Raw genomic sequence first — 24,873 nt, forward strand, 5'->3', positions numbered from 1 at the left:
CCCTTCCTCCACTCTTTTTAGGCATCGTCCATACTTTAAAGCTCAATGTCTGAGTGCCATTATTATTATTATTATTATTATTATTATTATTATTATTATTATTATTTTCTCCAAATCGTTCCCTTAATTGACCTTTCCTCCAATTTAGCACTAAAAAGTGGGTGTTCATGGGGGAAGCTCTGGGGCAAAAGGGGAAAAGAATTATTGGACATGGAAAACATGTGGAAAGAGCCAGGCAAAAAGTAAGTATGCGTAAGCCCTTACCTGGTGTACAAGTCTAAAGGAACAATGCGGTGGAAGGTTCTCACAGCATGGTTTCTTTCTTTCCTAAAGGATTTAGCTAATGACTAACCTTGCTGGCTGTGCCTTATCCTTAATAGACTGCTGAATCCCTCTGGTCTAGAAAAGACCAGTTCGATTCTGCCATGAAATAGTAAGTCACTTTATTTGCAGCATTACGGCCAAGTTCTACCAGCACATCCTTGCTCTGGTTTTTGCCATTGATGAAATCAATGAGAATCCGTGGATATTGCCCAATGTCACCCTTGGCTTCCACATCTATGACAGCTATACTGATTCAAGGAAGACTTACCGCACCACTCTGGACCTCCTCTTTAAATCAAGTCAGTTTTTCCCTAACTACAAATGTGGTGTTCAGGAAAATGTAATAGGAGTAATTGGGGGACTTAGTTCTGACACCTCGTCATGCATGGCAGACATCTTGAGTCTTTACAAGATTCCACAGGTAGGAACTGAGGATTGTTACTATCAGGCTTTCCTGTCATTGCCCCCACAATTCATTTTTCCATTCTTTCCAGCAGTGTTTCCATGAATTATAAGGATGGAAGGGCATAATGGCGAAAAGTAAAATTAACTGAAATATGCGGAATTGCCTTTGGGTCTATCAAATACGTAATGTGCATGAAAGGGGTGGGGGTGTAAAAGAATTATGTTTAATTCATTTAGAGGCGAATTGCTTCAAACATGATTGAAGGAGGTGGTCTCTAACTTAGTTGGTCTCTAAGGTGCTACTGGAAGGAATTTTTCTATTTTATTTTTATTTTGAAGGAGCTTTGGCAATTACAACAGCATCTTCACAAAAATCCCAGAACCGCAAACCCTCAAGACCTCCACTGATTTTTCACTCAGTCACTCTATTAGAGAATTTTTCTCTTAGGTTAAAGAGACTGCCTTACCTGCCAGTGCACCGCTGCCCCCACTCTCTCTGCCCCCCTACACACACACACACACACACACACACACACACACACACACACACCCATGATTGCATGTAATGGGCAATCACTGAATATTGCAAATCCCATCCTGTCTCAAAGACAAGGCCACACCCCATGAACCAATACAAAACAGCTGCAGTCACATACAGTGGTACCTCGGTTTACAAACACAATTGGTTCCGAAAATCTGTACTTAACCTGAAGCCAGGGCCGGTGCATCCATTTAGGCGAACTAGGCAGTCACCTAGAGCTCCAAAATGGAGGGGGCACAGGCCAGCCTGCCCAGGGCTGTCCTAGCCCTGGGCAGCGCCACTCCGCCGCTTTGGCTGAGCAGGCGGAGGCAGCACAGCCCGGCGGAGCGCGGGTTAGGCGTTCCGCCTGCCGCGCTGCGCCCTCCCTCCAGCTCCCCGTTGCGCCCTCCGGCAAGGCTAAGCGCTGCGGGCAGCCAGAGGGCGTGACGGGAAGCTGGGAGCCGCGGCGCGGCGGGATAGAACGGGCACAGCGGGCTGCCTTGGGGCGAACCATGAGAGAGGGCTCCGTTTCTCTCCCTCACGGCTTGTTTTGGAGCAGCGAGGCAGCTAAGTGTCTCCTGCGCAGCCCCGCTGCCCCAAAACAAGTTGCGAGGGAGAGAAACAGAGCCCTTCTTCAAGGCTTTGAAGCAGCGAAGCTGGGCAGGACGGTCCTGAGGAGACGGTCCTGCCCAGCTTCGCTGCTTCAAAGCCTTGAAGGAGGGCTCCGTTTCTCTCCCTCGCGGCTTGTTTTGGAGCAGCGGGGCTGCGCAGGAGACACTTGGCTCCTGCCTAGCCCCGCTGCTTTGGGGCGAGCGGCGAGGGAGGGCTCCGTCTGGGCCGCTTTCCCTCCCCCCACCCACAGTGAGCCAGGGAGAAGGGATATGCGGCCACCCCTCGAGAGGTGGCGACAGTATCAGCGCCCCGAAAGCGCTCCTTTCGGGGCACTCATCCCACCGCCGCCTCTCACAAGAGCCAGCTTCCTCCCCCCCTTTCTTTCTTTCTCTCTCTCTTACCCACCCCTTCCTTCCTTCCTTCCTTCCTTCCCTCTCTCTTTCCTCCCTCTCTCTCCCTCTCACCCCTCCTCCCTCCCTTCTCTGTCTCTTTTCTCCCTCTTTTCCTTTTCCTCCCTCTCTCTCTCTTTCATCCCTTCCTTCCTTCCTTCCTTCCTTCCTTCTATCTCTTCCCCCTCCCTCCCCACCCTGCACTATTATTCTGTGGTAGCAGGGCTGTCACTGATTTGTAACATGTAGCAGAGATCATGGTTACAAGGAACACGTTGGATGTGAAATACATCTGTGCTTGAAATATGATTGGGGGGGGCAGAAGGTGATCTCGCCTAGGGCGCAAAAAACCCTAGCACCGGCCCTGCCTGAAGCATACTTAACCTGAAGCGAACTTTCCCATTGAAAGTAATGGAAAGTGGATTAATCCATTCCAGACGGTCCGTGGAGTACTTAAACTGAAGCGTACTTAACCTGAAGCGAACTTTCGCATTGAAAGTAATGGAAAGTTGATTAATCTGTTCCAGACAGGTCTGCGGAGTACTCAACCTGAAGCGTACTTAACCTGAGGTATGAGTATAATTGGTTCTGGAAGTTCGTACTTAACCTGAAGTGTACTTAACCTGAAGCAAACTTTCCCATTGAAAGTAATGGGAAGTGGATTAATCCATTCCAGGCGGTCCGTGGAGTACTTAAACTGAAGCGTACTTAACCTGAAGCGAACTTTCGCATTGAAAGTAATGGAAAGTTGATTAATCTGTTCCAGACAGGTCTGCGGAGTACTCAACCTGAAACGTACGTAACCTGAGGTATGAGTGTAATTGGTTCTGGAAGTTCGTACTTAACCTGAAGCGTACTTAACCTGAAGCGAACTTTCCCATTGAAAGTAATGGAAAGTGGATTAATCTGTTCCAGACGGGTCTGCAGAGTACTCAACCTGAAGTGTACTTAACCTGAGGTATGAGTGTAATTGGTTCCGGAAGTCCGTACTTAACCTGAAGCGTACTTAACCTGAAGTGAACTTTCCCACTGAAAGTAATGGAAAGTGGATAAATCCGTTCCAGACAGGTCCACGGAGTACTTAAACTGAAAATACTCAAACCGAGGCATACTTAAATCGAGGTATGACTGTACACATTTCCTTGAGAGTGAGTCATGTTGAACTTAAAGAGGCTAACTTCCAAAAACAGGCATTATAAATCATAACAGTTTTATAAATGTTGGGTGCTCATTAATATTATTCTTTTTATCAAAGAGTTTGCCAGGTGCTTAGTGCAATTGTTGATGGAAACAATCTTTTGAGCAGCCTGTTACAATCCCTGCTTCCAACTCTCTCTCAGATACATATAGCACTCTAAAAAAGCATTGGTTCCTGTTTAGGGAAGCTTTTAATCTTTAAGAAATTAGTGTATTTTAATATTTCTGTTGGAAGCTGCCCAGAGTGGCTGGGGAAACCCAGCCAGATGGGCGGGGTATAAATAATAAATTTATTATTATTATTATTATTATTATTATTATTATTATTATTATTATTATTATTTCATGTATCTGATGCAGTAGACTGTAGTCCATGAAAACTTCAGCTAGCATACATTTGTTAGTCTTCAGGGAGTGTGTGAAAGTCACTTTGGGATCTATACTTTAGGGTTGTACCATGATGCTTACCAAAATGGACCCACAATTTATGCATATTTAACTTGTGTGCAATCAGCTTTACATGCTTGGCAAATTTATTTATTTTTAAGTGGGACAGGAAAGGGGCAGGTATCCAGAGGCTTGGTAACTTTGGCAATCCCATCCGCCATTTTACCCAATACTCTTCCGACCCTAATATATCTGTTGCTGTTGTTCTTAAAGATTTCATATGGCTCATTTGAACCAGCAACGAATGATCAAAACAAGTTCCATTCCTTTTACCGCATGGTTCCCAGTGAAGCTCTCCAGTACCGGGGAATTGTCCAGTTACTTCTGCACTTCAAATGGAAATGGGTTGGGCTGTATGCGATAGCTAATGAAGGTGGGGAACGATTCTTGGAGACCATGGAGCCTATGCTTTTCGAGAATGGGATCTGTTCAGCATTCACAGAAAGAGCTCAAACACATATGCACTTCTCTGATAACATAGAAGAAATGGTCACTTACATAAAGGGTATTTTTCCAACTTTCATGCTGAGCAACGCCAATGCCATTGTTGTATATGGAGAAAGTGGAACTATTACATGGTTAGGAGGGTTTATAGGGGGAATCAAGTTGCACCAAATGCTGTTTCCTCAAAATAAGAAGATGCTCTCTACAGCAAAAGTGTGGATTACAACAGCCCAAATTGATTTCACATTATATAGCTTTCAGACAATTACTAACATGGATAGACAAATGTTCCATGGGGCCATCTCCTTCACAATTCGTTCAAAGGAAATTCAGGACTTCCGAGAATTTCTTCAGATTGTAAATCCTTCTTGGGCTAATGAAGATGGCTTTATTAAATATTTCTGGGAAAAAGCATTTGGTTGTTCATGGTCAAACTCCATTATGTCTGCATTAATCCATGGCAGATGTACCGGAGAGGAGATGCTGGAGAGCCTTCCTGCAATTTATTTTGAAATGAGCATGACTGGCCACAGCTACAGCATCTATAACGCTGTATATGCTTTGGCACATGCCTTAAATATCATGAAATCAGCCAGATTAAAACACAGTAGAATGGAGGCCAGCGACATATTGTCTCTTCAAAATGTGGAGCCCTGGCAGGTAATATTTCCTCATTTAATTGCCATTTTCTTTTTTTTCTTTTTTAAAGCAATTTATTAAATTTTTCAAATAAACACATTAAACAAAACAAAACATTCAACAAACACAACACACACAATTTTTCTCTTTTTAACACCTGTTCATCTATCTCGAATTCCCAATGCTCTGCCGAGCTTTGACTTCCCTCCCTCCCCTCATCTGGTTTTCTTATCAACTTTTATCTCACAGTTCCTTTACTCCTTCTACTTAAAGTCATTTCGTAGGATTTATTTCAGTCCTGCAAGTGTCTTTAAACTTCTACAATTCATCTCCATATAGTCCACGAATTTACTCCAGTCTTTTTGGAACTTTGCCTCTCCCTGGTTTCGGATCCTGCTAGTCAGTCTTGCTAATTCAGCATAGTCTATTATTTTTGTCTGCCACTCTTCAATCGTCGGTAACTCCTGAGTTTTCCATTTTGGGGCTAACAAAGTCCTTGCCGCGGTTGTCGCATACATAAATAATACTTGATCTTCTTTTACAATCTCTTGTTGGGTCCTATATGACCCAATAAAAAAGCTTTTGGTTTTTTGGGAAAGGTATATTTAAAAAGCTTTTTCAGTTTGTTGTATATCATTTCCCAAAATCTTTTAATTTTTTCACATGTCCATCACATATGATAAAATTCACCCTCCTTCTCTTTACATTTCCAGCATGTTTTACTACTCATCCTATACATCTTGGCTAATTTTACTGGTGTTAAATACCATCTATACATCATCTTCAAAACATTCTCTTTCAGGGCAGTACATGCAGTAAATTTCAATGTTTGATTCCACAATTTCAACCACGCATCATATTCAGTATTATACCCAAAATCCTTTGCCCATTTAATCATCACATCTTTTGTCAATTCATCCTTCGTATACCATTCTAACAACAAATCATACATTTTTGACAACAATTTTGTCCTGCCTTCCAACAATTCTATTTGAAATTTGGACCTCTTATCTTCAAAACCTATTTTCTTATCATTTATAAACACATCATTTACTTGGTGATATTGCAGCCATCCAGTCAGAAATTCTTTAATTTCATCATAAGGTTTCAACTTCCATCCCTTTTCTGATTTCCTCAGTATCTCCTCGTAAGTGGCCCTCCTCCCTTCCATATTTATCTTTTTAACCGTCAACACCTCCACTGGTGAGATCCACCATGGGGTCTTGGTTTCTAACAGCGATTTATTTATTTCCCACACCTCATATAAAGACCTCCTTATCACAAGATTTGTAAAACCTTTATGAACTCTTTTTTATCATACCAAAGATATGCATGCCAACCAAATCTGTTGTCGTATCCTTCCAAATCTAATAAGTCTGTATTTCCCAATGTTATCCATTCTCTTAACCAACAGAGACAGGACGCCTCATAATATATCCTCAAGTCCGGCATGGAGAATCTACCTCTTTCTTTTCTATCCACTAAGATTTTCTATTTTATTCCTGGTTTTTTTCCCTGCCAGGCAAATCTCTGCAAAACTTTTTGCCATTCTCTGAATTGTCCTATTCCCTTTATTATAGGAATCATTTGAAATAGGAATAACATTTTGGGTCATACATTCATCTTGATTGCTGCTATTTTTCCAAGGAACGACAACTTCATTCTATTCCAAGTTTCGAAGTCCTTCTTTATTTCCTTCCACACTGGTTCATAATTGTCATTAAATAAGTTAATATTTTTTGCTGTCATCCATATTCCCAGATATTGTACTTTTTTCACCACTACAATACCGTGTTTCTGTTGTAATTCTTCCTTTTCCTCCATCTTCATATTCTTAACCAACATTTTTGTTTTTTGTTTATTTAACTTAAATCCTGCTAGCTGTCCAAATTGTTTAATTGCCATTTTCTAAGTGCAGGACAGTGGCCTGTACCCAGTATCCATTATGTGACTAACAGATATTCCTTATGTGACAAAGTCTCTACAAAACATTAGTATCACGCTCCCGTTTCCTTCATTTTCTCAAATTCATTCCTTTCCTTGACAGACACTGACCTTCTCATTGTCCTTCTCTTTGAACCTAGCTCCACTCATTCCTGCAGAGAATCTCATTCAACAACAGTGCTGGAGATGCAATTACCCTGGATGAACATGGAGAATTAGCATCCGGATTTGATATTACAAACTTGGTGACGTTCCAAAATCAATCTTACATCAGAGTTAAAGTAGGGAGGCTTGATCCTCTTGGGAAAGACCTCACCATTGATAATGACAGAATTGAATGGCACAGAGACTTAACTCAGGTAGGGAATTACCGTAACTGTGTGGGTCAATGCTGGTGATCATTCAGCAAAGTGGAAGGGCAATAAAAATGAAGAAAACACAAAATGGGAGCACAAGGGATATAAAGGGGGGGGTGAATGCATTACTTCACAAAATAAATAATTACAGCTGAAATTTATTGGAATACCATATTGTGATGGCAAATAACACAAGTGGTTTTATTAATATGCGGAGAATGAGAATGTCATTGAAGAGAAAGCATAATTTTAAGGACAACCTTTATCTACCTGTGCAGGTCTATGTTTTGAATTCAGACCTGGAAGTTCTGTTTTCTGGCCTGCCATTGAAATTAGCTAAATAACTAGTCACTAGAGACAGGACCTTATCAGTGATGGCCCCTACTTTATGGAACTACATTCCAAGGGATGTGCATTTCACCTTGTCATTGCTGCCCTACAGAAAAGCTTTGAAAACCCATCTGTTCCAGTTGGCTATTAATTAAGATCATTTCATATAATCATAGGATCATAAAATTGTAGAGTTGGAAGTGATCTTGAGGGTCATCTAGCCCAACACCCTGCAATGCAGGAATCTTAGTAGAGCAGAGATTCCTACCACTTAATGTGTTCCACTATACTTACAGATTTTACCTTCTACATCACTTCCCCTCCTGTTTGCTGGTAGATAATCTGATATAAGATAATGAAAGATTAATTCCAGAAGCCTTATTTAATGCTAAACCATCCCTATATATTTGGGCAGGTGCCACCCCTTTCAGTATGTAATGACAAGTGCCGTCATGGTTATGGGAAGAAGAGAGAGGAGGGTAAGAAATTTTGCTGCTATTCTTGTGCTCCATGTCCAGATGGGATGGTCTCAAACGAGAAGGGTAAGACATGCAATGTTATAATACACCAAACTACAGTGGAATCTCGGGTTACGTACCGTCCCCCTTATGAACACTTCGGGTAACATGCTCCGCTAACCCGGAAGTAGATGCTCCTGGTAGTGAACTTTGTTCCGGGATGCAAGCAGAAGTCGCACACCGGTGGCATGGTGGCAGTGGGAGGCCCCATTGGCGAAAGCACACCTCAGGTTAAGAACGGTTTCATGTTAAAAATGGACCTCTGGAACAAATTCATCTCGTAACCGGAGGTACCACTGTATCTGTTTTTGTTGAAGTAAAAAGTGAGGCACCCTTTGGTAATGTTATTGCCTTTTACTTTATGCATATTTTTTAACATTCACAAAGCGTTTTGGTTTTTTTTTTATAGTTATCAAATTAAGTATAGCCCTTGTTTTATATAGATACCTTTCATTTGGCTGTTTACTTGTAATTGCTTTAAATTAACTTAAGGACAATGTTTTTAGAAGAATGAGTAATGCCTAGTGCCAAGTTCCCAGATAACTGCAATGGTAGAACTATGAAAGTCAGACAGGATGCCCGTGAATTATATAATGCCCAAGAAATAACACAAAGCTATCAGCAGTTTTGATTTGGACAGAGGTCAAAATGACTGACACCTTTGTTGACTCCTAAGATTTTGAAATACAGCCAGAATGGATATCTCATTTCACTGAACAGAACTTCTTATTTCAACATTTAATCCAGATGTGATACATGACATTTATGTTTGGTGCACTTTGGGCTGAAGAATTTTAAACATTTCATTGGTAAAAACACAAGGTGGGCTTCTGGAAGGCAGTTCTTAAGCTTGAACAATGAACAATGCCTTCTATTCCTTTTCAGATGAAGAAACTTGTGTCAGTTGTCCAGAAGACCAGTATCCAAACAAAGGCCAGGATCAATGCATTCCTAAGATTCCAAACTTCCTGGCATTTGATGACACTTTAGCCATTGTTTCAACTTTCTTTGCACTTTTGTTATCTCTGATCACAGTTCTGGTGCTGGGAATCTTCATTAAGCATCAGGACACAGCCATAGTCAAAGCCAACAACAGAAGCCTCACCTACATTCTCCTCATCTCCCTCCTCTTCTGTTTCCTCTGCACCTTGATGTTCATTGGAAAGCCTAATGAGGTGACTTGCCTTCTCCGACAAACTGCTTTTGGTATAATCTTCTGTGTGTCCATCTCCAGCATCTTGGCCAAAACGGTATCTGTGGTTTTAGCATTCATGGCCACCAAACCAGGATCTGGGATGAGGAAATGGATAGGGAAACGATTGGCTTTTTCCATCATTCTCTCCTGCTCCCATATTCAAGTAGGGATCTGTGCTCTTTGGTTGGCTACTTTTCCTCCATTTCCAGATTTAGATACACGCACAATGTCTGATCAAATTATACTCTTATGTAATGAAGGGTCAGTCACCATGTTCTGCTGTGTCTTAAGCTACATGGGTTTCCTGGCCATTGTCAGCTTCACTGTAGCCTTTCTAGCCAGAAAATTGCCTGACAGTTTTAATGAAGCCAAGTTCATCACCTTCAGCATGTTGGTCTTTTGCAGTGTTTGGCTCTCTTTTGTTCCTACATACCTGAGCACCAGAGGGAAATACATGGTAGCTGTGGAGATCTTCTCCATCTTGACTTCCAGTGCTGGGTTACTGGGTTGCATCTTTTTTCCAAAATGCTACATTATTGTGGTGAGGCCTGAGTTGAACAATAAAGAACATCTGATACGAAAAAATATATAAATGAGAGAATATTTTGCTGCATCCTATGTAAGAATAAATTGCACCAATTTAATGTTTTGTTCTGTGTAAAGCTTGCTGTTTGTTTTTATTGAAATAGACTGTGGGAGAAATTTCAGATTGCCAACATTGACTGCAGACTTCTGCTATTGATCCAAGAACTATACTGCAATAAAGAAATAAGGCTCGGATTAGGTTTAAATGGTTGTATAAATGATGCTTTTAAAATACCTTAAAGATTGCATTCTGGTTCCCACTCTTTTTAACTTTCATATTAATGATTTTGTGTCATATTTAGCCAATGCAAACTCCCCTTCTCCATAATTAGGAGCAGAAATACCTCAATATTTGTCAGGGGTTGTTGTGGCTACTCTTGAGTAACAACCCTCCACATCTGCTTGTCTTTCAGATGTTTTTATTTGTGCATATTATTTACAGTGTAAGTGTCCAAAAGCATGTCTGCCTCAGTCTGAGTCAGAGCCTCGCAGTGCTGATTTCCTGTTCCTCGCCCAGCATAACAGCCTGGGAACTGTGAAGCGCCTCCCTTTTCTCCGATGCCTCAGTTCCGGAGTGGGGGGGAATGGCCTTCCGACCGACTGACTGTCGGCCCCTCTTTCCCTTTCCCTTTCTCCCTCCCCTTGGAGTAAGGGCTGCCTGGTGCTGCTCTAGCCTCAACTCTCTTTCTGTTTCCTGGCTCTTGTAATCTGATCCTGTGCTTGAGCTACTGCTTGGAGAGGGACTCGACTGGATGAGGGGGGGGGGGTTGTTCCCGATAAGCCTTTCCCCTTACAATATTGATATATGCTGATGATTTATTGCTCCTCCCTCATTTCCAGTTAGGTCTCTTGGAGGTGTTCAACACACACTGTAAACAGGAAAGCCTATCTATAAATTACTCTAAGACCAAGATTGCTGTTTTCGGCATACAGAATCTTAGAACGTGGGTGGTGCTGTGTTCTAAACCACTGAGCGTCTTAGGCTTGCCAATTGCAACGTCAGCAGTTTGAATTCCTGTGGCAGGGTGAGCTCCTGTTGCTATGCCCCAGCTCCTGCTAACCTAGCAGTTTGAAAGCACACCAGTGCAAGCAGATAAATAGGTACCGCTGTGGTGGGAAGGTAAACACCTTCTGTCATTGCTGGGGTAATCAGAATAAGGTCCACTATTTGATTGCTGATTCAGGACCTTAAACTGTGTTTTATGTAAGTGACTTTTTATTTTATCTTTCTGCGTACACCCCAATGTTCTTTTGCAGCTATGGCTGACACGAATAAAGTTTCATTCATTCAGCTTCTGTCATGGTGTTCCGTTGCTCAAGAAGCAGTTTAGAAATGCTGGCCACATGACCCGGAAAGCTGTCTCTGGACAAACATTGGTTTCCTTGGCCTGAAAGTGAGATGAGTGCCACACCCCATAGTTGCTTTCAGGTCCTTTTCCTTTATCTTTACCAGATGTATGGCAACCCTTTGTAGATTTTTTAAAAAGCTCAACAATCTCCCCCCCCCAAAAAAAAAATTGCCCCAAAAAGCTCTACAACTTTTGTGTTTGGATTTTAACTTTTTGAAATGTGGCAATCCTAGTATAGTTGCTGCTTGGATCAGCAGGCTATAGAACAAACTTATTTATTTAGGTACCTGGGTGAACTCATTCATGAGCCCCTCTCTTGGAAGTGTCATATGGAGGCATTGATGAAGTTCTATTAAAATCATAGAATCATAGACTTTGCAGAGGCCACAAGGGCCATCCAGTCCAACCCCCTGCCAAGCAGGAAACACCATCAAAGCATTCTTGACATATGCCTGTCAAACCTCTGCTTAAAGACCTCCAAAGAAGGAGACTCCACCACACTCCTTGGTAGCAAATTCCACTGCCGAACATCTCTTACTGTCAGGAAGTTCTTCCTAATATTTAGGAGGAATCTTCTTTCTTGTAGTTTGAATCCATTGCTCCGTGTCCGCTTCTCTGGAGCAGCAGAAAACAACCTTTCTCCCTCCTCTATATGACATCCTTTTATATATTTGAACATGGCTATCATATCACCCCTTAACCCTCTCTTCTCCAGGCTAAACATACCCAGCTCCCTAAGCCGTTCCTCATAAGGCATTGTTTCCAGGCCTTTGACCATTTTGGTTGCCCTCTTCTGGACACGTTCCAGCTTGTCAGTATCCTTCTTGAACTGTGGTGCCCAGAACTGGACACAGTACTCCAGGTGAGGTCTGACCAGAGCAGAATACAGTGGTACTATTACTTCCCTTGATCTAGATGCTATACTCCTATTGACGCAGCTCATAATTGCATTGGCTTTTTAAGCTGCTGCATCACACTGTTGACTCATGTCAAGTTTGTGGTCTACCAAGACTCCTAGATCCTTTTCACATGTACTGCTCTCATCAGAGAGGGCAGCTGTTTGAATCTGCCCTCAAGGTATTTCGTAGCAAAGTGCTTACTCAAATGTTCTATATGGAATTGAAATATGGGGCTATGATTCGAACGCCACTAAAAATGTTGTGGTGATTTTGGAGGACTTCACATGAAGGAAGCACATGAAGAAGGGCCTCAGATAATGGACACAGAGTGCTGCTGAAGAAAGAGGAATCTGTAAGAGATGACACAGTTACACATTGTTATGTAGATGAGGCAGATATTGAATTGATTTTTTCCTCATAACGTAGCCTGGTTTTTAATATCCTTAGTAGCAGTTGGATTAGCTCTTTTGGGGTATCACAATACAATGAACAGTATAGAAGAACATGCCCAATGGATTCAATCTTATCAGAGTTGCATGGGCATAATCTCCGTTCCACTGGGATGTCTGCCCTCTAATAGTGCTGAAGGGAGAACATTCAAACAGATTCTGGAAAATGCCCAGTGATGTTTAGGGTTGTCCAGTACATTTAAGTAATTTTCTGGGTGTGACCTTTGAGGTTCGTGTAAGGATTCATAAATTTTAGAGGATCGGTTAAGAATCTTTTCTTCAGAGATGAATTTAATATGTGATATGAACCAATCCCACCATGATGCTTACATATAATAATTAATTAAGTGAATGAGTGGAAACTGACAATTCCCCATGGGCAATAATTTGTTATTTTGTGAGACCTGCATTGAACATCCCAATATTTTTATATGTTTATTTATTTATTATTATTATTTTGTCTACCACATTTTAATTACAAAATAAATGTGGTTTAGAACAATTCTAATAAAATTCAAGAACAACACACACACACACACACACACAAATTACATAACATATATTTTCAAAACTGTCTGCATAAACCTGGCAGCAGATAAAAGCATTTAACAAACATTTGAAAGTTAACACAGAAGGTAACCTCTGAATCACGAGTATTCCACAGGAATGGGTTAATTACACTAAAGGCTCTGAGATGCCACTTTCAACTCAATAAATTAAACCTTCAAGGGACTATTGCTTATTCCGTTCTTCTTTTCTGCTATAAAATTAAAGTTAGGGCAAACGCCCATTCCCAGGTCTGGCTATGTACAGTACTCAATGACTTAATAAGTTGTACTGTAATATAATGAAGGGTCATTCACCATGTTTTGTTCTATTTTAGAGTTATATTTTAGCTTCACTGTGGCCTTCCCAACCAGGAAGTTGCCACAGCATTTTACCGACTCCAAGTATATCACCTTGAACACATTTGTCTTTTGCATTGTTTGACCATCCTTTGTTCAAACTTAATTCAGCAGAAAAGGAAAATACATAATTGGTGAAGGAACATGGTTTGGGCAGCAATTAATTTTCAGAGGCTGTTCAGAGGATATCATTGTAGAAATGTTTGCCTTCCCTATCATTATCATAATAACTGTTATCAATTCACATTCCCATAGCGGTTCAAGAATACATGTAATAGTTATTCCACACTGATGCAACTGTAGATAAAATATTTTTAAAAGTAGCACAATCTCAAAACAGATGCTTCATAGCAGAATTTACAGCTCACAAATACCTGAGAAATCACTCAGGCCAGTTGGCACCACGCATACCTCAGAGAGGAACATGTGAAACATCCTGAGAGCCACTTCTGACACCATGTTGCATCCAGTCAGGCTTCATGCAACTTGGATGTGAAAAAGATGCACCATGGAGACGAGAAGTAGATGGAGCTTTCTCATCAACATGTTGCTGCTGCTCCCAAGCACGGTTTGCAATGTGCACAGTGTTAATTGCTCCAAAGCTGATTCTGTACATGTTCCACATGAGTGGCATGACACTGGTGATCTTGCCTTTGGTGGGATAATATCTCATATCGATTATGTATTTCCCAACTTTCTGTTCAAGAAGCACCCTTCTCAGGAGTCGATTGAACTCCCCTTGTAAGAAATTCTATCTCTGAACAACGTTCTTAAATTTAATTATAGCAATTCTGTATGTTTGTAAGATGAATTGAAAAATGCTTGGCCCAAGTAGCAGTAACACTCTTAACTTTGGAAATGTAAAGGATTTGACTTACACTTTTGTATGTCCAGACAAATTTTGTTTTTATTTGTTGGAAGCCACCAAGAGGGGCTTGGGTAACTTTTTTTCTGTCCGATGTATTTTTCTGCTTTTGGGTTTCCATGCTGCTGGATCATGCTGCTCCCTGTTTTTATTACTGTGTTATATTGTTGTTTTTATTGAGTTTGCTGATTGTGCTTCCTCCTTATCTAAAGCAGTCAAGGACTGTTATAAAATGATTGATAGTCCTATTTAATTCTCTTTAATTCTCACTTTGTTTGCAGTGTGGTGACCAAGTTCTACCAGCACATCCTGGCCTTGGTGTTTGCGATTGATGAGATCAATGAGAATCCCAACATCTTGCCCAATATCACTCTTGGGTTCCGTATCTATGACAGCTACTCCCATTCAAGGTTGACGTACCGGACAGTTCTGGATCTGCTCTTTAAATCACATCATTTCATCCCCAACTACAAATGTGGCACCCAGGAAAATGTAATAGGAGTCATTGGGGGACTTAGCTCTGATACTTCTTTATGCATGGCAAACATCTTGGGGCTTTACAAGATCCCACAGGTAGGATTTGGGTAGCAATGGGTTTCCCCCCCCCAAAAAAAAATCTCCCTTATAGTGCACACTTCTACTCTCTTTCCCAGAGAATCAGATGAATCAGGAAAATTGAGCAGTATGGGTGTGGGGGGGCACACAATAGCTGCAGTTGCATTGAATGCTGTATGGAAATGGGTGGGGCTTGCTCCCAACAGTGTGTAATGGTTATACAATAATCTAGCAATTTACACATATTTAACGTGTGCACATTGAACTTTGTTTTGGCTATATGCAATTTGGGCTTTAGGAATGAACCTCTTAATGTACACCCACATACGTTTTGGGCTTTCTCTATGTACAGTGCAGGAGAATTTCTCCAATGATAGAAATGAATATCTAGGAAATCTTTGGCCATGTCTGATTCTTCATGTGCATCTCACAGATAGGGAATATTGTCCTAGTAAGAACACTAGGGGGGACGCAGGTGGCACTGTGGGTTAAACCATAGAGCCTAGGGCTTGCTGGTCAGAAGGTCGGGGGTTCGAATCCCTGCGACGGAGTGAGCTCCCGTTGCTCAGTCCCAGCTCCTGCCAACCTAGCAGTTCGAAAGCACGTTAAAGTGCAAGTAGATAAATAGGTACCGCTACAGCGGGAAGGTAAACGGCATTTCTGTGTGCTGCTCTGGTTCGCCAGAAGCAGCTTTGTCATGCTGGCCACATGACCTGGAAGCTGTACGCTGGCTCTCTCGGCCAATAACGCAAGATGAGTGCCGCAACCCCAGAGTCGGTTACGACTGGACCTACTGGTCAGGGGTCCCTTTACCCTTTAAGAACACTAGAAAGATAGAGTACTATAAATGAATGAATAGTTAAATGAGAATATGTAACTTTATTAAATTTTGAACAAATGATTATGTTTCTTTATTTATTAACTTCAGCTAGTAATACAGCGGTAACCTTTCTGTGTCAGGAAATGTGTTAATACATTCCGATCCTCAATGGTATATTACTGCAACACACTTTTATTTTGTCCGGAGACTGTAACTACTAGTACAGAAATTGTTAGCGACTACAAGCTTATGATACTATGTCTGTGAGATGAGCACTGGATGCCAATCTGCTACTGGGCCAAGTTTAAGATTTTAGAACTAAAATATAAGGTCCTATTCACTTTGGGAGAAGATTGCTTGAGATTGATTGCCTTAAATACCCAATATCAACATACAAAGACTCTTGATAGTTCAGGCCAAAGACCCATCTCATCCAGACGTCTCATCTTACAGAGGGCAACTAGATGCCAATGAGAAATCTGCAGACCGGCTCTGCACACAACAGCACTCTTCACAAATGCAGTTCTCACCAGCTGCTATTAAGATAGATACTGGCTCCAAAATAAATTGTCAGAAACCCATTTAACTTGAATATGGTTAACCTGACCGAAAACACTCACACACCCCACTCACACACAAAACTAAGACCACCACAGCCAACCACAAAGGAACAACCATATCCTAGGCCAACCCCAACATCTCTCACCATCAAAAGAAAACAAGTAAACAGTAGAGAACCTACACAAGCGACGCTGACAAAAAACCCCCACACCTATTAAGCAAAATAGAAACATTGTCACCCCACCCTACCCTCCCCCATCTACTTTCCTTCCCCTCTCCTCACCAATGTCTCAACAAATGAAACTGATATGTAAAAATGCCAAAAGAGACATTGCACATATCCTTGTAAACCAGGAAAACCCTTAATAAAAATTATTTTTTTAAAAAAAATAGGAGCAGGGCTTACACTGAGACTATTTCTGTTTTCTGTTGAGATATGACAGGTACCCAATATTGGTAATTGGGAGGGGGGGGTGAATACATTTTTGTTGCAACATACCTAAAATGAAAAATAGGTCTCTGACATGGATGTTTATTTGTATTGATTGAAATCACTCTCTCTTTTTTTGCATTGTTTCTAATCTTATTTTCAGTTCATTTTATAGTAAGATTGTCAATAGCCTTGAGATTTATAGGAGGGAGAGACATGAATTCATTTAAAAAAAATATTATTGAAGAAAATGAGTTTTTAAACAATACAAATTACCAATAACATAGCCAATTACATTTCCCCCCTTTCACCCCTCCCATCCCTCCCTCTCCCACCATCTAAGGACTTCCCTCAGCTCCCCTCCCTGGTTTGTTTGTACATAATTTTTTCTGCATGTTATAAAATTGTACATATCTTTACCTTATCCATCATATGTTCTACTAATAAATTGTGGGTGTTTATTCAAAATCTGCCAAGGAGTCCAAATCCTCTTGTTGTAAATAGTTTGTAGTTTGTAATAGTTTGTGAAAAGTTCCCATTCTTCCTTGAAGTCACGGTTGTCCTTCTCATATAGTTTGTATGTCATCTTTGCCAACTCCACATAACTCTTGTCATTGTTCTTCCATTTGAATTTCCTCATTCTTCCATCTTGGTGCTAACAAGACTCTTGGCGCTGTTGTAGCATACATAAATAAGTTCTTTATTTTCCTTGACAGGTCTTGTCCTAGAATCCCTAACAAAAATGCTTCTGTTTTTTTCCTTTTCTTTCAAATGTCATTTTAAACATCTTTTCCAATTCATTATATATCATCTCCCAGATTTTTTTTTGACTTCTCTACATTCCCACCACATATGATATAAAGTACCATCTTTTTCTTTACATTTCCAACATATGTTTGACCCAGTTTTATACATTTTTGCCATTTTTACTGGTGTAATATACCATCTATACATGATTTTCATGTAGTTTTCCTTCAAAAGACAACAATCTGTAAATTTCAAATCTACCCTCCACAATTGTTCCCAAGGGAGAGACATGAATTTAGATAGATCATAGTCATCTCGTATAGCCACTTTAAAATGTCTGACATTGTCTTTTAGATTTCCTATGGCTCATTTGAACTATCAGTCAATGATCAATTGAAGTTCTCTCCCTTTTACCGCATGGTCCCCAATGACAGTCTTCAGTATAAAGGAATTATCCAGCTACTTGTGTATTTCAAATGGACATGGGTAGGTCTTATTGCAACAGATGATGAGGGTGGAGAAGATTTTTTGCAGACTATAGAACCAATGCTTTTCCAGAATGGAATCTGTTCAGCATTCACAGAAAGAAGCATAAAAAATCTGCATTTCTCCAACGACATACTGACAATGCTTGTTGACTCACGAATAGTTGTACCATCTTTCCTGAAGAACAAAGCCAATGCCGTTATTATATATGGAGGAAATCAAGCACTTGGATGGGTGGAGAACAGTTTCACAGTAACCAATATGATTCAACAAATATTTCCTCAAAAATTATCCACAACAAAGGTGTGGATTACGACAGCCCAACTAGATTTCACATTACATACCTTGCACAGGGTGCTTGATCCTGATATACAAAACTTCCATGGTGCTATCTCCTTCACAATTCACTCATCAGAGTTGCAAAACTTCCAAAATTTCCTTTCTATCATAAATCCTTCTTGGGCAAGTGAAGATGGTTTTATCAGTGATTTCTGGGAACAAGCATTCAGTTGCTCTCTTTCAAACCACACTGTGTTTCTTGCTGATAAGCCATGTAGAGGGGATGAGATCCTGGAGAGCCTTCCCTCATCATTTTTTGAAATGAGCATGACCGGCCACAGCTACAGTATCTATAATGCTGTCCATGCTCTGGCACATGCCTTGCACATCACATACTCAGCTAGAGTGAACCTGAGAACAAAGGAGACTGTGGGTAGATTCTCTCTTCATCATCCGGAGCCCTGGGAGGTAATGTTTCTTATTAGGAAATGTATTCTTTTCATTGAAGCCTTCACTCTATACTGCAGAATCTTAGTAGGAATATCACAACTTTTTAAATTTGCTTTATTCTCTCTCTTTTTCCATTTAGCTCCACTCATCCCTTCGTATAATTTCTTTCAACAACAGTGCTGGAGAAGAAATTACTTTTAATGAACATGGAGAAATCGCAGCTGGCTTTGATATTACGAACCTGGTCACATTCCCAAATATGTCCTACGTCAGGGTCAAAGTGGGAAAGCTGGATCCTCAGGCTCCTCCTGGCAAAGAGCTCACCATTAATGAAGACAAAATCAAATGGCACAAAGGCTTCACTCAGGTGAGAAAATAACTGCACTGTCTCCCAAATAACAACATCCAATAAAATGGGATGTAAGGAATACAAAGGAAGCATTACTTTACTTCAATTAACACACAAATAAATTTGTACTTCTCTGGAAGTGAAAAGTAGTATTTTAAAATAACATGATTTTTTTTAAAAAAAAGAAGAAGAAGACAAAACAAAATGTCCCCACTGAAGGATGCCACTTAAAAGTGATGTTAGTGACCAGCTGAGCACTTAAAAGTGATTTTTTCAATGGTGCCACAGTGATTGAAAGGGAAGGAAATGCAGACCCACCCCTCCCCCTAGCCCTGCACCCAGATGGTCTACACTACAGGCCACATGAGTTCTTCACCCACTTCAAAGGCTAAGGGAAATTATGCTCCCCAATGATCTTCAGCCACTTCCCAGGTCCGAAACACTCTTTGGCCTCTTCCAAGGCCTGCTGAAGCGGTCTTATTCCTCAGACTCCAGTGATGATCTGAGCAAGCAAAGACTGAGTGCAGCCTCGATTTTTAAAAATTGAGCAGCTGTGCCACACTCTCAAACTGACACGTTCCAGGATTTGCAGGTTAGGAACCATATCTAGATGAACGGCATTTTAGAATCTTGGAATCTAGATCACTGTTTACCAGTCGGATGCAGATGATTTCCTCACGTGTTTTCTTAATTTAGAAAAAGTTTCTTTACTTTTTGATAGGTGCCACCCCTTTGCATGTGTAATGAAATGTGCCAACCTGGATATGGGAAGAAAAAGAAGGAGGGAGAGAAGTTCTGCTGTTATGATTGTGTTCCATGTCCTGACGGGATGTTCTCAAATGAGGAGGGTAGGACACATTCTCTTTCTTTTTTGAAACAAAGTTCTTTGCAGGTATCTGTCAGGAGTCCAGTCCCCAGCTTGACAACACAGTGAGCGTAGTTAATTAAAAATGATGATTTATTGTCAAAACAAACAGACATCTCCAGATGGCTTTAATGCAGCCTCCTCCATCATCAATCAAGATGACCCTTCTGAAGACCCCTTCCGGTTACAGAAGATATTGAACTTTCTCACTTTGCGCCTTTTGCTTTGTTTCCTGTCTAACAGCCCTCCCCTTAGCCTATTCTTAAAAGGGATTGGCTCAGCTCCCATCTCATCCCATTCTGACAAACTGCTTCCTTCTCTGTCCACGCCAATAGGCATGTCCCCAAAGTGTTGGCTGAACACTGAGACTATTTCTGTTTTCTGTTGAGATATGACAGGTACCCAATATTGGTAATTGGGAGGGGGGGGTGAATACATTTTTGTTGCAACATACCTAAAATGAAAAATAGGTCTCTGACATGGATGTTTATTTGTATTGATTGAAATCACTCTCTCTTTTTTTGCATTGTTTCTAATCTTATTTTCAGTTCATTTTATAGTAAGATTGTCAATAGCCTTGAGATTTATAGGAGGGAGAGACATGAATTCATTTAAAAAAAATATTATTGAAGAAAATGAGTTTTTAAACAATACAAATTACCAATAACATAGCCAATTACATTTCCCCCCTTTCACCCCTCCCATTCCAAAATTTCCTTTCTATCATAAATCCTTCTTGGGCAAGTGAAGATGGTTTTATCAGTGATTTCTGGGAACAAGCATTCAGTTGCTCTCTTTCAAACCACACTGTGTTTCTTGCTGATAAGCCATGTAGAGGGGATGAGATCCTGGAGAGCCTTCCCTCATCATTTTTTGAAATGAGCATGACCGGCCACAGCTACAGTATCTATAATGCTGTCCATGCTCTGGCACATGCCTTGCACATCACATACTCAGCTAGAGTGAACCTGAGAACAAAGGAGACTGTGGGTAGATTCTCTCTTCATCATCCGGAGCCCTGGGAGGTAATGTTTCTTATTAGGAAATGTATTCTTTTCATTGAAGCCTTCACTCTATACTGCAGAATCTTAGTAGGAATATCACAACTTTTTAAATTTGCTTTATTCTCTCTCTTTTTCCATTTAGCTCCACTCATCCCTTCGTATAATTTCTTTCAACAACAGTGCTGGAGAAGAAATTACTTTTAATGAACATGGAGAAATCGCAGCTGGCTTTGATATTACGAACCTGGTCACATTCCCAAATATGTCCTACGTCAGGGTCAAAGTGGGAAAGCTGGATCCTCAGGCTCCTCCTGGCAAAGAGCTCACCATTAATGAAGACAAAATCAAATGGCACAAAGGCTTCACTCAGGTGAGAAAATAACTGCACTGTCTCCCAAATAACAACATCCAATAAAATGGGATGTAAGGAATACAAAGGAAGCATTACTTTACTTCAATTAACACACAAATAAATTTGTACTTCTCTGGAAGTGAAAAGTAGTATTTTAAAATAACATGATTTTTTTTAAAAAAAAGAAGAAGAAGACAAAACAAAATGTCCCCACTGAAGGATGCCACTTAAAAGTGATGTTAGTGACCAGCTGAGCACTTAAAAGTGATTTTTTCAATGGTGCCACAGTGATTGAAAGGGAAGGAAATGCAGACCCACCCCTCCCCCTAGCCCTGCACCCAGATGGTCTACACTACAGGCCACATGAGTTCTTCACCCACTTCAAAGGCTAAGGGAAATTATGCTCCCCAATGATCTTCAGCCACTTCCCAGGTCCGAAACACTCTTTGGCCTCTTCCAAGGCCTGCTGAAGCGGTCTTATTCCTCAGACTCCAGTGATGATCTGAGCAAGCAAAGACTGAGTGCAGCCTCGATTTTTAAAAATTGAGCAGCTGTGCCACACTCTCAAACTGACACGTTCCAGGATTTGCAGGTTAGGAACCATATCTAGATGAACGGCATTTTAGAATCTTGGAATCTAGATCACTGTTTACCAGTCGGATGCAGATGATTTCCTCACGTGTTTTCTTAATTTAGAAAAAGTTTCTTTACTTTTTGATAGGTGCCACCCCTTTGCATGTGTAATGAAATGTGCCAACCTGGATATGGGAAGAAAAAGAAGGAGGGAGAGAAGTTCTGCTGTTATGATTGTGTTCCATGTCCTGACGGGATGTTCTCAAATGAGGAGGGTAGGACACATTCTCTTTCTTTTTTGAAACAAAGTTCTTTGCAGGTATCTGTCAGGAGTCCAGTCCCCAGCTTGACAACACAGTGAGCGTAGTTAATTAAAAATGATGATTTATTGTCAAAACAAACAGACATCTCCAGATGGCTTTAATGCAGCCTCCTCCATCATCAATCAAGATGACCCTTCTGAAGACCCCTTCCGGTTACAGAAGATATTGAACTTTCTCACTTTGTGCCTTTTGCTTTGTTTCCTGTCTAACAGCCCTCCCCTTAGCCTATTCTTAAAAGGGATTGGCTCAGCTCCCATCTCATCCCATTCTGACAAACTGCTTCCTTCTCTGTCCACGCCAATAGGCATGTCCCCAAAGTGTTGGCTGGATTGCGGCCAGCTCTCCGCCATTCCCTTATCAACCAGTATTCCAAGGGGCGGGGAGTTGGCACGAGCCAATGATCATCCTGCATGGCAGTTAACCCCCTCTGTTCCTGGCTGCTTTCTTCTGTTGGCTGCAAACTTTCACTGGGGGCTGGCCTTTGTGATTTCCATTCCACCTTAAGGGTTTACAGACATGTTACTGTTGCATGTCACATGTCTGTGTTATGTACCAGCACAGATTGCTGGGAAACTGCTGTATAGCTTTTGCTTTTACTTCTGTTGTTCTCCCTCGCAGAGAGAAGACATGTTATTTCTTTGTCTGAATAAACTGATGTAATTATGCTTCTACACACAATCTCAATGCCTATTTCATTGCATCGGACATTATGCTAATGTGTTCTCTGCTTCGGAGAAGCAGAGCCATAATCAGCGTTGCTCCAGGGACCAGCCAGAGTATCGGCTGGAGGGCCCGGTCCAGCTGGAGGCAAGCCAGCAGGCCATGCGAGGCCCCTGGATGTCAACAAGTCTTCCCTGGGAGCTGCTTCATTCATGACAGTATCATACATGAGCAATAAATGCACAGCTGCAGATTTCTGAAAAATAAAAGATGAGCTTGAAAGTTAGAGAAATTGTGAGATCAGGAGAGGAAAGAAGTGGAAGACTCTCCTTTCAGAACTGGGCAAGAGGAGGAAGAGGAGATAAGAAGTTGCATCAATTTGATATACTGTATCTCTTCCTTCACAAAATATGGTTACAGTTGTAATTATCACACTTCTAACTCAAAAGGGGTTTAAAGCCACTACAGCTCACATATTCTTATAGAAAATTCCAGGTTTCATCTCTGCCATCGTTGTGTGAAGATGAATTCAAAAGTCTATATGGGTTCTATTTGTTAGAACCATTTTTCATGCTTTTAAATGATCCTACCTTGTTCATGTTGTTGTTTTTCAGGTTTGGAAACTTGTGTCACCTGTCCAGGAGATCAATATCCAAGCAAAGAGAAGGATCAATGCAATCTTAAGACACAAAACTTCCTAGCTTTTGATGACAATTTGGGCATTGTTTTAACTTTCTCTGTACTATTTCTCTCTCTGATCACGGTTCTGGTGCTGGGCATCTTCATTAAGCACCAGGATACAGCCATAGTCAAAGCCAACAACAGAAGCCTCACCTACATTCTCCTCACTTCCCTCCTCTTCTGCTTCCTCTGTGCCTTGATGTTCATTGGAAAACCTAACAAGGTGACTTGTCTTCTCCGACAAACTGCTTTTGGCATCATCTTCACTGTGTCCCTCTCTTGCATCTTGGCCAAAACGATTTCTGTGGTTTTAGCATTCATGGCCACCAAACCAGGATCCAGGATGAGAAAATGGTTAGGGAAAGGATTATCTTATTCCATTGTCCTTTTTTGCTCCAGTATTCAAGTGGGCATCTGTGTTTTATGGCTTGCAACTTCTTCTCCATTTCCAGATTTGGACATGAGCTCATTGACTGATGAAATAGTTGTGCTCTGTAACGAAGGATCAGCCATCATGTTTTATTGTGTTTTGAGTTACATGGGCTTCCTGGCCATTGTCAGCTTCAGTGTGGCCTTCCTAGCCAGGAAGTTGCCAGACAGTTTCAATGAAGCCAAGTTCATCACCTTCAGTATGTTGGTCTTTTGCAGTGTTTGGTTGACCTTTGTTCCAACTTATCTGAGCACAAGAGGAAAATACATGGTAGCTGTTGAGATCTTCTCCATCTTGACCTCCAGTGCTGGACTACTAAATTGCATCTTTCTCCCTAAATGTTACATTATTCTGATGAGGCCTGAGTTGAACACTAGAGAACAACTAATACGAAAAAAGATATAAGTTACAGAAGGCTTTCTGGTGTCCTTCAACCTCTTGGAATCCTATGCAGGAACATAAAAGAGGTGCAATACAGTGGTACCTCAGGTTACAAATGCTTCGGGTTACAGACGCTTCAGGTTACAGACTCCACTAACCCGGAAGTAGTACCTTGGGTTAAGAACTTTACTTCAGGGTGAGAACAGAGATTGCAGGGCGCAGGCACAGCAGCAGTGGTAGGCCCCATTGGCTAAAGTGGTACCTCAGGTTAAGAACAGTTTCAGGTTAAGAACGGACCTCCACAACAAATTAAGTTCTTAAGCAGAGGTACCACTGTACAATCAACTGGGAAGAACTAAATTATTTCAGCAATTTTCCTTGTGGTGTTCTCAAACCTATTTCTTTTATATTGTTTAATTCATATTCAAGGGTATTCTGACCAGGAGAGTCAAAAGTTCACAGAAAGAGAAAAGTTCATCTCAAAAACCTGAAATTTAAGGAGGAACTAGGAATCTAAACTTAGCTCTGCTGATCAAGATGTTGAGAAGGGGAGGG

The 24,873-nt window shown here is 41.1% G+C and overlaps 1 protein-coding gene across 1 annotated transcript; it reads left to right on the forward strand.

The window, feature by feature from the left end:
* Window positions 1–210: 210 nt before the first annotated feature.
* Window positions 211–24,342, forward strand: LOC118095656 (vomeronasal type-2 receptor 26-like). The gene is made up of 11 exons (XM_060281304.1): window positions 211–242; window positions 454–745; window positions 4,108–4,695; window positions 7,062–7,280; window positions 9,011–9,024; window positions 14,654–14,945; window positions 17,840–17,971; window positions 18,840–19,067; window positions 21,061–21,288; window positions 21,992–22,118; window positions 23,441–24,342. The coding sequence occupies exons 1-11, from the start codon at window positions 211–213 to the stop codon at window positions 24,340–24,342; spliced, it is 3,054 nt and encodes a 1,017-aa protein (XP_060137287.1).
* The last annotated feature ends 531 nt before the right edge of the window (window positions 24,343–24,873 follow it).

The sequence above is a fragment of the Zootoca vivipara genome, chromosome 13, assembly GCF_963506605.1.
Source record: "Zootoca vivipara chromosome 13, rZooViv1.1, whole genome shotgun sequence".
In the NCBI taxonomy this organism is placed as follows: Eukaryota; Metazoa; Chordata; class Lepidosauria; order Squamata; family Lacertidae; genus Zootoca; species Zootoca vivipara.